Source organism: Petaurus breviceps, unplaced genomic scaffold (assembly GCF_028583685.1).
Source record: "Petaurus breviceps papuanus isolate PSGF00001 unplaced genomic scaffold, PetGlider_PUasm1.0 90842, whole genome shotgun sequence".
In the NCBI taxonomy this organism is placed as follows: Eukaryota; Metazoa; Chordata; class Mammalia; order Diprotodontia; family Petauridae; genus Petaurus; species Petaurus breviceps.
The window spans coordinates 7,259,171-7,277,406 of record NW_027187358.1 but is presented as its reverse complement, the minus strand read 5'-3'; the positions used below and the strand labels follow the sequence as shown (position 1 = coordinate 7,277,406).

At 35.5% G+C, this 18,236-nt stretch overlaps 1 protein-coding gene across 1 annotated transcript in view; it reads right to left on the bottom strand.

Annotated features, from left to right (window-relative positions):
- Positions 1-18,236, bottom strand: part of CAMKMT (calmodulin-lysine N-methyltransferase) — a 536,206-nt gene that overhangs the window by 46,809 nt on the left and 471,161 nt on the right. The window contains 1 exon segment of the mRNA XM_069071614.1: positions 10,029-10,095. Within this exon segment, the coding sequence (XP_068927715.1) occupies positions 10,029-10,095 (67 nt within the window).

Here is an 18,236-nt window from a genome sequence, read left to right as displayed (position 1 = left end):
TCCTGTGGTATCATGAGGCTTAATAAAGGGTTAATGAAATATTAAGAATGTTCATTGTTAAAGAAAGAGAAGTTTTAACATTCTAGTATAATAGGAGATACTGATTTTAATTCATCCTTTAGCCACAAATTCATTGGGTCACCATGGGTAAATGACAGCCTCTCCCAGGATTGAATTTGGTTTATCTGTAAAATGGGAACAAAAATATGAAGTAAATTACAAATTCTTGTAATAGCAAGAGCCCATTTTTTCAAGTCTCGATTATACAGATGAATGAAGGGGTAGAGTAGCAGAAGTTATCCAAGACAGGATAATGAAAATCATGTATCTGATTTTCTTGCAACAGATTTACCTTTCTCATTATATATTTGAGCTGATATTAAAATTAATTTGTAAACTGGAGGCTATTAAGGTGGGAAGGGGATGCAGGGAGGATGAGGAAGGGCTAGGTCTGAAGGAAAAATTCACTATAGATAATTGCAAATTAGATAAACTGCATACATACAATTAATTGACTGTGTATAATTTGCTTTCCTTTTCCTGAGGTTTATGATGGCTGCAAAATAAACAGAATAAGTAGGCAGAGTTGGTTTTAATGGATAGAAGGCTGGGCCTTTTAAATCAATTAAGTGCTAGTGAGTTTAATGAAAAACTCCCAGAGAGTATTCTAGTTTATCAATTGTATGTTCCTGGCTTGACCTTGAGACTAACTCTACCCTTTGACCCTTTGTGACTTTGACAACTGTCATGAAACTGTAAAGGAAAAGTGATTCGTAGTTCAAAAGTGAAATTCAAATGTCGCCTGACATTTGGACCACCTCGTCTAAGTGACCTACATACTCTACCCTGGGTGAGGAGGATTGGTAAAGAATTTTGAGATCCTTGAATGAAAGGTACTAATTATTTTACTAATTATATTTTCCATCTCAGATTTCTCTGATTCTATGATCATGACAGCTGATTAACTTACATGGTACCAAAACAAAGTAATAACAAAAATCAGAACTAATGGATTGTAAATTGCAGCTATGTACCATTTGGATATTAAATCAGGAAATTTACAAACGTTTTTATTCTTTACACTTAAGGCACATTCATGTACAATGCCCGGTGAGCTGGCAATTCCTTTATTTCCTACAAAGTCTGAAGCACCTTTCCCAGATTAAGAAAAGAAAAGGTATTCTGATTTCAGGCTGGGATGGAAACTTAGGGTGATCTCTCTCCAAGGTAGTTCAGCTACAAAACATGAATTTCTGTTTTAGCTTTCAGTGGACTCATGCCACCTATTAAGAGACTTCTTTGGAAAGTAATTTACCATTGGATTGGAGGCAGCTTTTTTTTTGTTCAAATGCCCAAATGTAGGACTTTTTTTCACAATCAAGGACAGTTGTTTGCTGATTTTACCAGGGTGCAAAGTTCTGATGGTCATACTTAACTGTCTATTGCAGCTTCTGCCCTGTTCTGGGTGAGTGTGAAGCTTTCACCAGGAAGAAGAATGCTAGGAATGCAGGACTGGCATGTCAAGAGACCCACTATGACTGAGTTTTTGAGGAAAAGACCCTTTTATTTACTAGAGGTAAAGGGAACCATAAGGGCGGCAGTACTCAGGACATGGGGTGAAATACATACATTGGGTAAAAATATGTATGACAACATATTGTGGAAACAGACCATTTTAATTACTTGACATGGGCAGTTAGAAGCCTAGATTATAAGCTATGAGGAAGCTTATATACAGGCAGGGTGAAAGGTATAGCAAAGAAGAAATGAGTTCAGATGCCTCCTCTGATGAACATTAGTGGTGTGTCCTTGGGCAAGTCACCTAAACTCTAATTGCTCCAGGTCAATCTTTCTAACTCTAAAAGTTAAAGAGAACTGTCATTTTTATTATATTAGCTCAGCCTATCCATGAGCAACTGATGTTTTTCAATTATTTAGATCTGACTTTATTTGTGTGAAAAGCATTTTGTAATTGTGTTCATATAGTTCCTGGGTTTGTTTTGGCAGGTAGACTCCCAAATATTTTATAATGTCTTCAGTAACTTTAAATGGAATTACTCTTTCTATCTCTTGTTATTGGGTTTTATTAGTAATGTAGAGCCATTACAATGATTTATGTGGGTTTATTTTATATCCTGCATAAAAGTTGAAGAGGGGGTGCTGATCTGGGTCAGTAGAGGGAGTTTCCTATGCCAATGAGATCACAATTCAATTGCCATCTATATCACTAAAGGATTTTAGATGTCATCTAGTCAAATCCACCGTTATACTAATGGTAATAGTGATTATTTATTTAGCACCTACTATGTGCTAGGCACTGTGCTAAAGAGCTTACAATGGTCACCTCCTTTGAACCTTATAGCATCCCTATAATGTTGGGGTTGTTATTATCTTCTTTTTATAGCAGAGGAAACCAAGGCAGAAAGAGGTTAAGTGAGTTACCCAGAGTCACACAGCTAGTATGTGCATGAGGGTGTATTTGAACTCAGGTCTTCCTAAACCACAAAGATGTCCCTTTACAAATTAGAAATCTGAGACCCAGAGAGTTCAAGTCATAGGTCACACTGGTAACAAGTAGGAAAGCCTGAATCTGAACTCAGGTCTTTGGGCTTCAACTCAAGTGCTCTTCCCACTATATCACAGAACCTCTCCTAGAAGAAGGCAAGAAAAAGAAGCATAAGAAGACAATAATTTTAAATATGTACCAAATATTTGAACATAGATAAATAACCTAAGCCTCAGTTTCCTCACATGTAAAATGACAAGAATAATAACTATTTCACAAGGCTATGATAAAGAAACACTTTGTAAACATTAATTAACCACATATGCCATTAATTATTATTACCCAAAGCTTGAGATACATTCAAAACAGACACGTGTTTCTCTTCTAAAACAGAAAAAAGAAAGTAAAAGAAAGTAGAGACATTAAAATATAAGAAACTGAATCATATTCTTGGGGAAACTTTTCTTTATAAAAGAAGATTGAATAGGATATGTCATTTCCTGCCCCTTTACCTTTAAACTTGGTGATATAATCATCATTATGTTAGTGAAGAAAGTACACACAGTAGTTTTGTATCCCATATTCAAGATAGCAACTGAAAGAAGAGGAATTGTTTAACACTCAGAGTTCCTTCCAATTCACACAATACAGTTCACATCTGGATTTTAAAACTATAACCATACTGGGTAAAATTAACATGGGTTCATTATACACACACACACACACATTTATATTTATAAATTCCTCCAAAGAGCATCCTCAGTTCCCTTATCTTCTTTGGCTCCTTTCCTCCTTCCAACTGGACAAAAGAAGGATGACCAGCCAGTACCACGGCCCGCATGTCCAGAGGCAGTGCATAAGTACACGGCTAACAGGAAGCTTATCTTGAAATGCAGCCTCTTATCTAATATAATACAATTGATGTTTGAGTCTTCAGAAATCCTGATTTGTCTCTACTGTTCTTAAAGACTCTTTGGGTCTCAAAAGCCTTATTATAGTTGTGACTCCCAAATGAATCCTGGTACAAATATTAGAAAAAACTTTAAGACCTAGGAACAAATTGTGGGCCTACTGTGGAACACATAAAGAAGATACAGGTCCCACCTCTGGCAGTTCAGAATCTAGCTGGGGCCACACAATTAAAAAAAATATTTATTTATTAAGAGCGGACTATAAGCAAAGCACTGGGCTATAGGATATAATGACAAAATAAAAGAACTTCCTGACTTGAAGGAACTTGTGTTTTAATTAAACACATACAAACACACATAAATAATATTAAGATAAAAAGTAAATTTAAAACTGTAATACAGACCCTACTTGTCCTGGATTTTAGGGAAAGGAGAGATAAGTGGGAACTGTGGTAATCACAGAAGGTTTCACAGAGGAGGTTGGACCTAAACTTGACCTTGGGAGATGGATATGGACAGGGACTATCTTTTCCCTTACTTTGTTTCACTAGCATTTAGTAGAGAACCTGACACATAGAAGACCCTTGTTTGTTGACAAGATGCTTGTTGACTTGACCATTCTTTGAAGTTTTTCATTATTTATGTAGTTGCAACTTTGGTCATATTCACCATACTTCTCATTCCCCCCAGGTGATATTCATTTTCAGTTCTTTTGAGAACTATGTGTTCCTCTCTTGTAGATATACAACATGATTAGAATACTGGCATTAAAAAAATGTATAACCTATATCTGATTGCTTACCTTGGGGGGAGGGGAGAATATGGATGGAGGGAGGGACAGAATTTGGAACTCAAAACTTAAAAAACTCAAAACCTGTAAAAAATCAAATGTTAAAAAACTATTTTAACATATAATTGGGGGAAAATATATATTTTTAAATATAGGCTTTTGTTTCCAGAAGAAGTTTGGTGTCATTAAAGAAGCTTTGCAATTTCTTAAAGGTAATCCAACCTGCTCTCCTCCTTTTTAATTCTGAATCCAGTTCATTATCCATTCACACTATATACTTGGATATACATACTGATGGTCAAGCTCATGTAATGATCTAGGCCAGGACCCCTTTTAACATTTTTTGGTAGTGTTTGTTGGCATTGCATAGCCTGAGGGCATTCAAGGTCCAAAGTGCACACACTTTGTGCTCAAATCCAAGGCAGCAGTGAAGTTGCACAATGCAACATGGACAACTGCTGCTCGAAACACCTCAGATTCATTACATGTTTGATTTTTTATTAACTTTTGGTCATTGCATGTTCAGAAATCTTTAACTGTTACCAAATTTTTTCACAACCCCATATGGTGTCTTGACCCACAGTTTAAGAAGTGCATTTGGTCTTTAATGGGTAGATGATCAGAGCAAATTCTTTAAAGTGGTTACACATCTTTTCCAGAAGGTTCTGCAATGCTCTTTAGCTTAATGCAATTAGAACAATGCCATCAGCAAATGGAAGTGTCTGGGCTACCCAACCATTCACAGGGAGTCCTTCTTTAATTAGGACTCTATCATGAATCATCACAGTGGTGAACATCCTTGGTGAACATAAATCTCCCTGTTTTATGCCTCATCTGATACTTATTATCAGAAGATCACTCAACAGAGGTAATATATTGCTATATCTTTCAAATAATCTTGAATGGTTCTGAAATCTGGATGGGAGACACCTTGTGGGAAAAGAGGTTTTAAGGTACTGGTTTGCTCTATTGAACTAAATGCTTTCTCATAATCAATAAATAAACATATCATGATTCTATATTCTCTAGATCTGTCAGTAGTAAAATGGTGACATGGTTCACTGCCGGATATTGTTTGAAAAAATTTGCCTGTTCTTTACCAATATATTCTTCGAGAATGCCCTCAATTCATTTGTATATGGGTTTCATCCAAATATTGTTTAGATAGGAGAGAAGGTCTATAAGTTGGTAGTTGATGCTCTTTCAAGTTGTCTTTTTTTGGTATGAGTAAGAATTGAGATTTTCCCCCAAGAAAGACCTTTAGTATCTCTCCATCCTTCAAATACTTAGGGAATCAATCTCTTGGTTTTCTTTCAAATGTGCTCCCCTTAGCATAGATTTCCTCTTTATCATGACATAAGGGTTGCGGTGGAGCCCATTCCAACTGACTCACAAGAATCAATGGCTAAATTTTTAGCATGAGCATTTACACTTCAAAAATTTGCAAATGCTACAAATCAGGGCTTGATTATTATTTTGTTAACCGGCTAGACTTAAGAAAGTAATGTTGATAGGGAAAATGTTAAGAATGAAGATTAAACATAAAAGTGTGTTCTGTGTACATTTTGTCCCCAGGCAAGCTCATTATTAAACATTTACCAGCACACTTTTGATATGATATCTCTACTGTCTTTGATAGCCAAAACAGTTTGCTATTTAAAAACAAAATCCTTGCAGATCTTTTCCTTTTTTTCCTTCTTCTTTTTGTTTTCCTTCTTAATAACAAATGTTTGTTGACTTCTTCCATTTCTCTCCTTAAATACCCTTAGGTAACTTTAATTAGTTGACTCTACTATTTTGTTCTATTGTTGTTAAATGCTTTTTAATAATCAACAAAGACAGTAGAATTATCTATACATCTTAGTGAAATATATCCCTATGAAGATGTAATCTGTTGTAGAAAATCAATTTACAGAATCCTTTAAGTCTTTCTTAATACTAGGCTTCTCATAATGCAGTATAAAAGCATGTTATGCTCAATTTTTGGCTGCCATATCATACTCATGACTCATGGTGAGTTTATAGTCTACTGCAAATCCCTAGATCTTTTTCAGATGAGTTGCTATTTAGTCATGTCTTGCCCCTCTTATAAGTTTATATTGTTTTTAAAAACCCAAGTACAAGACTTAATTTTCTTCCTATTAACTTAGTGTTATGAGTCAGTTCGTCATTTTAGCCATTTTTAAAATTTTCTGGACCTTAACTCTGCCATTCAACATGTCAGCTGTCTCACCTCACTTGATGACCACGCTACCTTTTATCCAATAACTGGCAAACATTTTAAATAGCACAAGGCCAAACACAGATTCCTGTGGTGCCCCATTTAAGAACGTCTAATTTGACATGGAATGAACAATGACTACTACTTCTTGGATCAGGCCATTCAACCAACTCTGAATCTACCTAAGTGATCATATTGTCCATAATAATTGAAAGCAAGGCTATTTCTCCAATTGTTTCACTAAAATCTACGTAAACTATGCAACAACAACAACAACATGACTGTTCCCAAGGTAATAAGATTAAATCAACAGGGTGGGGTCAGAGGCTATTGAACCTCAAAAGTCAGTTACTGAATCCTATATATTCTAATTTATTTGACTATATATTTTCCAATTATTTCACAAGATGCCTGTTGAAGCACTCCTGAAAACTAGCTCTTTACTAAAAAAGAAAGACATAACCTAGACTGACAATGCAGACCAAGAAGTAATCCCAAGTTATTTATTTGGGTTTGAAGATTATATTACCAAGAAGGCTGGAAAGCAGCAATGAACTCCATATTCATTCAGTTTGGAATGGTCCATCTCACATCACCAATGTCACACTTCTTACATTGCATGTGCAAGTTTTACAGAAATATCACCTTTCTTCTTAAATGCCACTTTAAAATATGTTTAATATGATTGTACACGTATAGCCTATATCAGATTGCTTGCTGTCTTGAGGAGGGGGAAAGGGAGGGAAGAGAAGGAGAAAAAAATTGGAACTTAAAATCATATAAAAGTGAATGTTGAAAACTATATTAACAAGAAACTAGAAAAAATAAGATATTATTAAGTGGGGGGAAATGAAATAATATTGGTAAAGCACTTAATAAAGGACCTGACACATACTAGTTGGTTTTTTTTAAAGTGATAGAGAAAAATGTTAATAATGTAAATTAAACTTAAATGCATTTAAAAGTAAAAAAAATTAAATACTTTAAATACCTTAAATAGGCACAGGATCAGATCAATTTGATAAAAGGAGAAAAAGGTAGCAGATGATTAGTGTTGTCTAGCAAAAGATATTCACTGGAATATTCTTGGAAAGACCTGGTGATATACAAATACAAGAAGCTTGGGGTTCCTTCAGAAGCTTTCAAACTCTTGGAGACATTTTAAGGCAAATCCAATAATTTTAGATAGTTTAAGTACATGGCTTTCTACTTTGTAAGTGGTCAGCTATCCCTACATAAGTTATTTCCTTGTCTGGCAGTGATTTTCAATAGCTTCTTGCATATTGTCTCCTAAGGTGAAATGCCTTGCACATAGTAGGTATGTTATAAATACTGGATGAATGAATAAATGAGCAATCTGATCAACAGTCCCCACGTTTAAGATTTTAGACACATACTGGAAGATGACATGGGGATAAAATGGGGTAGGGCATCTAGAAAGATTTCAGTGAAGGGCAAGAAAGTTACTTTAGAAAACGATGGTTATTAGAGAAGGGACCTATGGAGTAAGTGGGAAGTTCTGAGAGATGCTAATAGTTAAAGCAGGAATCCTTCCCTATTTAATGAGTATGATATGCACAAAAATGTGCTCTATGAGGAAGCATTCATTCTACAGTAGAAATAGTATTTTTTATGCTTGTGTTTCTGGCGTCATAACTTTGTACTTGTACTTTTCCTCCTGTACTTTTTCTCCATGGGTGGAGCTACAGGAGACATTTTGCCATTACAAAGCTCCCATGTCAAAGCTTTGATGTACTTCTTAATAGCAGAAATATTTGGCTCACACGTAGGCTTTGTAGCTATGGTAAATACCTCTTAGTAATTTGTCGCTGCTGTTATTTCACACCTCCAATTTGGAGGAGGAATTCTGCAGATGTGACGAGTCACTAAAAAAGAATACTACACTATATCTTACTTAGCTCTTTTGTAAAAACCTTTCCTTTCATTCTTCTCCCATAGAGCTAATGCTTTCATCTTATCATCCTGGATATGGGTGGGAAAGCAGTGGTTATGAGGGTAAGGCAGACATTATAGCAACAGTAGGCAGCTTCCTCTTAGCTTCTTGAAGGTTAAGTAGTCAAGTATCGTCTTAATCTAAGATCAGGGCACTTGAGGGCCTGATTCATCCATCTATTTTCTGGGCAAGTGCCTTAGGAGAGTCTGGACAAAATGCTTTCAGGGGTTGAGAGAAGAAACTGACCATGCTTAATATGGGAGAAAAGAGGAAAGCCATCATCATGGAGGACCCCAGGAAACACAACATATATACATGGATTTATATTGCCTTCTATTTCAGAAGTGTGTCTTCAGAGATGACATGCTAAAGAACAGAAAAGTTCACATTTTGAGCATTTTAGATGTGCTCTGGGTTGAGTCACTACATTCCATTTCTTTATGTGATTTAATTATTTTATGCAGAAAATGCTCTTGCTCTCACTAAGTTAAACACTTGACATTTTTATCCCTTAAAATGCAACATTTTAGAAGTCTAGATATGTTTATTAATTAGTGATTATTAACACCCAGTAAACAACATTATGCCTTGTAAAAACACAATCTTTCTTCACAGCATGGAGCTGAAATCTATTATTCACTGATTCCATATGCTGAAATTCACTCAAATGGTCACAAATGACCTTAAGCATTAGATAAATGTAAATGAGGACAATGTAGAAAATGTGCTTTTGATTGATAACTAAAAGACCAGGTTTGAAATCATGACAAAAGATGAAGTCCCATACAAAAAAAAAAAGTGTATGGTAATCTCCATTCTGTAGTCAGCACTGTCCTATAAATGAAGGAAGTATATAGCTCAGGGTTGACCTTCCTTTTTTTCTCTAGTCTAAGCTTAAGGCTACATGGATACATTATTGGTCTTTTTCAACCTTATACAGAATAACGAGAAATACTTCACATTCTAGTCAACTTGCTCTAAGTATCATCACTGAGAAGACATTTTTAAAGTCACAGACTGCATTTACTCACTTATGAGTAAGAGTCATTGCTACTTGCCATCAGTCTGATGTTGGTCAATCACTTCAGCTTTTAAATACTGTTGGCTATTCACCCATTTTCTACCGAAGAAAGAAAAGTATCCTGGACATAGAGGAAACTTAAAATATCAAATGATGGAAGAATCGTGTGTGGCCAAAAAACCAGCAAATGTGGGAAATAATGCCTATGGTAAAATGCATAAAAGAACATTTTACATAAAACTAGTCTACATAAAACCGATTTGTATGACCAGAGAAATAATGTACTAAGATCTATTTCTCTCTCTCCCTCTGTGTGTATGTATATATGTATACACACATATATACATATATGCATATACATATGTATATACATACATACATATGGATGCTGGTCAAGGATGAAAACCATTATTTTATTCAGGTCAGAATTGACAGAATTTGAGAGAATTCTATTTTGTCTTCTTAAACATCATTCATTAAAAAAAAATCATCTAACTGAATTTCCTATTACTTGTATAATCTCAGACCACAAATAGTTTCCATCACAGTTCCATTCCAGAACATTAAAAGCATAAGAATATACTTAGCAAATACCCAAAATATTTTCACACTGAAAAATTCTTACCAGCTTGATATTGCTTGAGTCTTAAACACACCTTCCTTCAGGTTTCTTGTGATGATGTCATTCACATCTACAGGATGCAGTTAAGAATAATCTGTAGAGTACTGGTCAGCTATGTATATAACTTCAAAGGAGCTATGATTTCAACAGTCAATTGCACATCGATTGCAACTTCTCCATACCTTAGTAGAGTTATTACAACTAAAAAAGCTAATCACTTGGCCAACTTTTCAGTGATGTCTCTCTATTCTTAGTCTAGACTTAGGATAATATTATACCATTAGGCCATTAATTAAAGTTTGTATAGGTTGCTAGAAATTATCAGAGCTTGTGAATCACTGGTAAAGCCTTTGAGAATCTACGGTCACCTCCACGACAAGAGGAAAATGAAATTCTTTTCAAACTTTAGTAGATGATCTTTATGAGTTTCTTTGACTAAATATTAATTGCTGCGTGGCCAAGTCTCTTAGGTATAAATACTCATACATATAAACATAAATATTTATGTATGTGTATATATACATATATATGCACATATACATATACAAACATATATGTATGTATATTTGTAAAGACAAAAATACAATGATCTAAATAAAATATAAATCTTATGGTGTTTTCTCAGTGTTAACATGAGATAGTAGGAAGAATAATGGAGTAGAAACCAAGAGGCCTGAATTATATTTGGCATAGATCTCTTGCTAATTGCACATGACTTTGGCCAAGCTGCTTCTTGTCTCTGGGCCTCAGTTTCCTCATCTGTGAAATGAGGGGGTTATACTAATTGCTCCCTTTCCTAATATTCTATACTTACCTTATTTCTCTTAATTAATCTCTCATAATGTATCCACAGAATACCTTGGAGCCCAAGTACATCTACATGACTGTCCTCCAAAAGTTTTTATTCCTTTGTTCTTTTTCTTCTTCTATTCTTAAAGTGGATAATAGCACACATATCATACCACACCTGTCCCACAAGGGCTATTACATGGCAAAAGGACTTGGGTCACTGCTGGTATATTTTTCCTCTATTCTCACCCCAGCAATTAATGCAGCTCCTACTCATTTATAAAAATAATGAGTCCATGTAGAAACTTCAATACAGCCAGGCCTCCCTCATACAGAAACCAAAGATCCAGATGGATATTCCTGGGGTAGCTGCTGCCTCTCTGAAGAGGCAGGGCATAGGCAATATAGACTTCTTCAAAGCTTGCTTTTTGGTTTCCAGGGAGCCAGGCCTAATTCCTCTAGCTAGGTAAAGAATTTCCTACATTTCAACACAGAATAATAGTTGCTAGAGGAAGTTAGAGCTCCAGTGAAGGATATCACAGGCACAATTTGATATAAATTAAGGAAACCAAAGCAAAAGAGGGCCCGAGTGATATGCCCTGAATGCCCAGAAAGCCAGGGCTGTGAAGAGAACTCAGATTACCTGAGTTGCTCTAAATTTGTTACAATCTCCCAGCAAGCGGAGAACCACAGGAATCTCACACCCATGTCTCCTTTTGAACCACCAGGCACACTTTCTTTCCTGAATGAATGAGCAGGTACTGTGATAGCTTTTCTCCTTAGGAGTAGGTAGAGAAAAGTAATTAGGTCTCCTAATGAAGGGCTTTGTTGAGGTTTACAAAAGTGCTATAATGCAGATTTTTTTTTTCCTCAGGGTGAACTTTCCTGTATGCAAATTAAATACCGTTAAATTACATTCATTAAAAAAAATAAAAGAGACTAATTTGACTACTTGTTTTGATTAACTGAAATGACACAATCGGTCTACAGTTCTGTCTATTTCAGGAATAAAGTATTTCAGGAAAATCTTCTAAATTAAATGTCTTGCAAAAAGGGACAGCTGACATCTTTATTTTTCAAAAAAGAAAATTACTAAAGAGTCAACTTATGACTGTTCCTGATCAACCTCCCCCACACTCAGACCACACCCTACTCAGGGTTTCCATGGAATTCAACAGCATGTTACAATGTACAGCATACACCTGTAGAGCCCTGTGAGTGCATGACTAATCTAGCAAACAAAACATATTATTTTGTTACAAAATAGTCACAGTGAAGTTAAATTATATAACTCAGAAACCTATTAATATTTTTAGTAAACATCTTAACACTCAATATTTTCATACAATGTATAAATCCATCACTCTGGGAGTTCAAGCTACAGCAAGTATATGAACATATATCATAAAAGCAAATTTCTTTTTTTTTTGATAAAATTTTTCATAGCAATGTTTAGGCTATGCTATTTTTAGAACTAGAGGGAATGTCTTTTGTGGTTTAGGACTATTTTATTTCAAGTGAATGCCAGTGAAAAAATATGGCACAACTGTTTTAAAACATTGCCTAAATGGATACATTCTTTTCCCCACCCCTGCCCTACTTAGGTAAATTAGCATAGATTTTGAGGTAGCTCTTACTGAGTCAATCTCAATAATGGGTTCTTATTCTCCTTAGGTTATAAAAGAAATGGATTTAGATGGCCACAAAATTACAGAATTTCAAAGTCAGAAGGGATCTCAGGGGTTATTTTGTCAAGCCCAACACACACTGGAACAAAAATCTCTTCTACAACAAAGCCAACATAAGGCCATCTACCTTTTGTTGGAGCCCACAACCTTCTGCAGCCGCTCTCCTCAATAGTTATAGCAGTTAGGAATCTTCCCCTGATATCCATTTGCATTTCAATCTGTAACTTCTGCCCTTTGCTCCTAAAATCTATCCTCTGGGGCCAAGCCTGGCAAGTCTGACCCCTTTTCCACACTGCAGTCTTTCAGATTTGAAGACAGACATGTTCTTGCTAAGGATTCTCTCCTCCAAACTAGATACCCACAGTTCCTTCACTTGATTCAGAAGGCATGAACATGAGGTCCTTTCACCACTGTGTGACTTTGTTCTTTGGATAGTCTTCAACTTGTCAGTGTAATCAGCGTCCTTTCTATAATGCAGCAATCCGGAATAGAACACAACATTATCAATGGGACCAGACTAGAATAGAATGAGACCATCAGCTCTTTCTCTAATGCCGGATTTCATGCCTTGCAGTGCATACATACATGTATGTATATTTTTTGGTCTCTCCTTGATTTAACAAAATCACAGTCAATGTAAAAAACCTAATGTTATACATCTAAAGGGAAAAAAAGATTACATTCTGATAAAATACTAACAATAATATTCAAAATATTAAGAAAATTCTGTGCTATAGTCAATGATCTATAATGATATAGTCACTTTGCCTAGACATGTTACCCTCCCTTATATCATGGGGTTTTTTGGACTATCATTGCAATAGCATATACATACATACATACATATACACACATACAATATGTGTACGTATTTATGTATGTGTATGTGTGCATACACATACATGTAATTGTGTGTATGGAAATGTGTATACACACACACATAATACACTACTGCAGCCTATCATTGCAATAGTTAACTTTGAATAAGCTTATAGCCCAATAATAATAATATGGACAACAACCACCACCACAATAATAATTGCTAATATTTACATAACACTTATTATGTGCCAGGATACTCTGCTAAGCATGTTACAATTATTATGTCACTTGATCCTTACAATAATCCTTGGAGACAGATGCTGCTATTGTTGCCATTTTCTAGATGAAGAAACTGAGCTCTTTCTCCGACAACCTATAGTCTGTCTAGCCCTGCCTGGCCCATCTTATGTTTATAAGATTCATGTTTTGAACCCATGTGGGAGACAATATTTACCTCTACTAAATTTGATTTTTATTCGTTTCAGGCCAGCATCTTACATGGTCCAGATATTTTTGGATCCTGAATTTAGTAAGTGTAATAATTGTTCATATTTCACTTAAAGGGATGTAAAATAACATATGTGTACACACATATGCATGTATACATATATACGTTATTTTATTTGTTGTACAATGTGTTAGTTGTTACAATATTATCTAATCTGCAAATTCAATAAGCATGGTTAACATATGAGGAATAATGTGTAACACCAGGGGTCAAATGCTGTCCACTAAACTTGAACTTGGGCTTTTGAAGGATTCATAGGATTATACTATTTTGAGTTGTAAGGAACTTTAGGGATAATTTATTCTAAATTTCTCATATAACCAATAAGGAAACTAAACTCACAGAAATTAAGTGACAAGAACACATAGTTAATAAGTAGCAGAATCAGAATTTGAATGCAAGTTCCTTTAACTCCAAATACAGGGTTCTTTCCACAATATTGTAGGTTAGGCTAAGGGCTTAAGGTGATTTTCAATTAACTGAATATCGCACAATCACCTCTGATCCTCCTTGTTTAGGTAATATGGAATTCTAGCGTTATAGAATACATGCTTAAGGCTAAAGGGAAACAGGCATTCTATCTTTAGATGCTCCTCTTGAATAAAACACCGGATAGAGACAAGCCCACAATATGGGACTCAATTTTAATTTTGCCCCTGGTGATTCTTCCTTCAAGACATTTCTTTTTTCCAACTAATGATTGCAATGTAAACATAAATTTCTCTAAGTTCATTTAAAAATATCTATTAAGATTAAATACCACGTAAGATAGCATTTCTAGACCCTCAAGTTAATGTTTGATACATTAATGTATAGTATTATATATTTTAACATTTGGTAACTTTGATTTAAATAAAATATGGTTCTGCTTTCCTCATTAATAATCATACAGCAATAATTTCACAATGCAATAATTTGAGTTAATTTCAAAAAAAAAGACAAGATTATGTAACTATGAGACTATAACATATCATTCATTTCATTCTGCGGGTTAAATGATTAGCCTGCTTTGGAACAATTTAATAGATTAATTCTGGGAGATTTTTTTGTGTGTGCTTATTGGTGAATTGAAAAAAAGAGAAGGATCATTGTTTCATCAGCTCTGTATCCCTGCTCCTAGATAAATAAAAGAAGTTTTATGGGGACATTTTCCCTACATACTTTACAACCTTGTAACCTCTTTGAGCACAGGGATTATATTTTACTTCTCTTTGTATTGCAATATCTGCAAGATTGCCCATTATACATAAGTATACATAATATGTGTTTATTTGGTTTTTAAAAGTTGAATTTCCTAATTTACTTTGAGTATATCTTTTAATTTAATTACTAGGGATATTTCCCCTTTTTGCTTATCATTATATCTAACCAAATTGCAGAGATGTGTTCCAGGAAAATATGCTGTTAAGAATATTTCTACTAAATGTAGCTTATCTTCCCATTATCTTATGTTAGAGAAGTAAAGATTTTTTTTTCAATGAAACATGTTGGTTCCTTCTTGATTTAATAAAATCACAATCAATATGAAAAACCAAACATCATACATCTAAAGAAAAAAATCATACTTTGATAAAATACTAACAATAATATTCAAAATATTAGGAAAATTCTTTGCTATAGTCAATGATCTTTGCCTAGACCTCTTATTTTTGTATATTACCCTCCCTTATTCACATATCTTTTGTATCCATGCCTTCCCTCCTCATTAAATTAAAAGCTCTTCAATCTTAATCTGTCTCCGATGCCAAGAAAATCTCATTGCCCGTAGAAGGTCCTCAATGGATATTGGTGGAATTGAATGAGTTGCAGTTGAACAAGCTGATAATGTTGAACTGTTGTACCCTGAACCTAACAGTTCACTAATGTAACTAATATCTAGAAATTATGGATGTTTAGCATGGATAGGAGAGGACTTAGGGGGACATGAATGTGGTCTTCGCATAACCGAAAGGCTGACTTGAAGAAGAGGAAGTAGATTTGTTTTATTAATAAGCAAATTTTTGACTTGTTATCAGGAAAGACTCTTTTAATTAGAAATGTCCTACACAGAATGTGTTATTTCACAGAAGGGTCGGATTTTTTTTTTAAGCAATTGGGGTTAAGTAACTTGCTCAAGGTTACACAGCCAGTTATTTTGTGTGGGTGCTAAGTATCTGAGGCCGCAATTGATCCCAGGTCTCCCGACTCTGGGGCTGGTGCTCTTACTCACTGTGCCACCTGGCCACCCCAAGGGTCAGATTTTTATGCCCAGAAATGCTCAAGAAAAGGTGGAACAACCATGTGTGTTTGGTATTGTAGAAAGAATTCCAAAGTAGTGTGAGACATTGGGTTCTGTGATGTTTGAAGTCCCAGATCTAAGATTCCATGATTCTAAAAGAAGCTATGGGTGGGGGCAGCTAGGTGGTGCTGTAGATAGACCCCTGGCCCTGGAATCTGAGACCTGAGTTCAAATCTGTCATCAGATATTTGATACTTACTAGCTGTGTGACCCTGGGCAAATCACTTAAACCGAATGTAGAGAAAGAAGAGGAGAAGGAGGAGGAGGAGGAGGAGGAGGAGAAGGAGGAGGAAGACACTATAGGTGAAGAAATGGCTCAAAATGAAAAGATAGTATACAATGTCAGAAACTGGCAGGACAGGTGTCAGCCTCCCATATTCCTCCTACCATAGAGATGAAAATCTCTAATGCTTTAGCAGTTGTTCATCAGAATCAATGTACCTGCTCTTCCTAGGACTCTGCACATTTATAAATGTTTGTTGAATTGCTGAATCTGCACAGTTCCTGGCTCCTCTTTAGATATTTTTGCCTACACGTTCTCTTCTGATATCCTTGCTAGAACAAATCTGCTGGGTCATGTAGTTGCATTACAACTGGCTAATGGCCAGTAATGAATGACTAAAGAATAGACTGTGCCATAATACTGCCTACCCAACTGATTTATTTCACTGAATAATTGTTTCCTTGGGGATTGTTAATGCTTTCAGGTGATGGGTGATGACTATTAGATTTAGGGCTGGCTAAATATCATCTAGTTCAAACCCTCATTAGAGGGTTGAAGTGAGGAATGAGAAAAGGGAGGCACAGAGAGGCTGTGGCTTGTGTAAGGTCATATAGGCAGTAATTATCTGATCTGGGATTAGAATCTAGGTCCTTCACCTCCAAACTCAGTGCTCTTTCTAGCATCCTTTATTACATTTTGCAGAGCACTCATCATTGTCAGGCATTAGTCAGTGGCTAGCACTTATTCATTCAACAAATATTTATTGATTACATACTATGTATAAGGCATAGCAAGTTCATCATAATACATTTAATAGAAATTTAATTATGTTACCTGGCAATAGCATCACAGAAATGAATTGAGCAGAAAATGATGGTCCCAGGTTCTCAAAGAACCAGAATTTCTGGTGGATACCATGAATTTATAAAAATCCATTAATCCTTTAAATTCATCATTATGTTAAATAATGTTAGGTGAATGACACTAGAATTTAAATCTAGGTACTTTTATAAGGAGTGGATGAAATATGCTGATTCTCATAGACCACACAATTCATTATCTAGAAGTTGTACAAGTTAATGAATGCTTGGATCAGGATCAATCTAGAAGTGTAGATACCAAGGAATATGGTACGGCATTTGGATAATACATTTGGTTCATGTCCAATCTCAGGGTGATCCCTGGCACTGGAGCTAGCATTCCAGGGCAGCTCATAGCTATGAAGGGCTCAGGTATTCTACGCACTATTGTCCTAGGTACTCTTCTGTTACTCTTTCTCAAAAACTTTCAGTGGTCCCCAATCACTTAAGAAAATAAGCAACCGTAGCCTCTAATTCATGAAAGCCAAGACAGTAGAGGAACAACATTAGTGATTTCCCAGACAGTCACTGCTTGGCCTCTCTCATTTATATGCTACCAAGAATTCTATTCAACAAGCATTTGTTAGATGCTCACTACGAGTAAAGCATTGCCCTATATACTAAGGATATAAAGACAGAAATAAAAGTCCTTGTCCTCAAGGGGATAATAAACTTCTGAGGGAAGGGGAAGGGAAAGATCACTTATCGAGCACCTGTGATGTGCCCCAGCACTGTACTAAGATCATCTCATTTAATCCTCACAACAACTCTGTGAGATAGGTGCTGTTGTTATCCCCATTTTACAGTGGGAAAAAATGAGGCAAACAGAAGTAAAGTGGCTTGCCCAGGGTCACAGAGCCAGTAAGTGCCTGAGTCTGGATTTGAATTCAGGTTTTCCTGACTCCAGGCCTATCACTCTATTCACTGAGCCACCTAATTGTCAATATAGTATAGACACAGGTAAATTAAGATAGATCTATATTAAGTACATAAAAATGAGAGAGAGAGAGAGAGAGAGAGAGAGAGAGAGAGAGAGAGAGAGA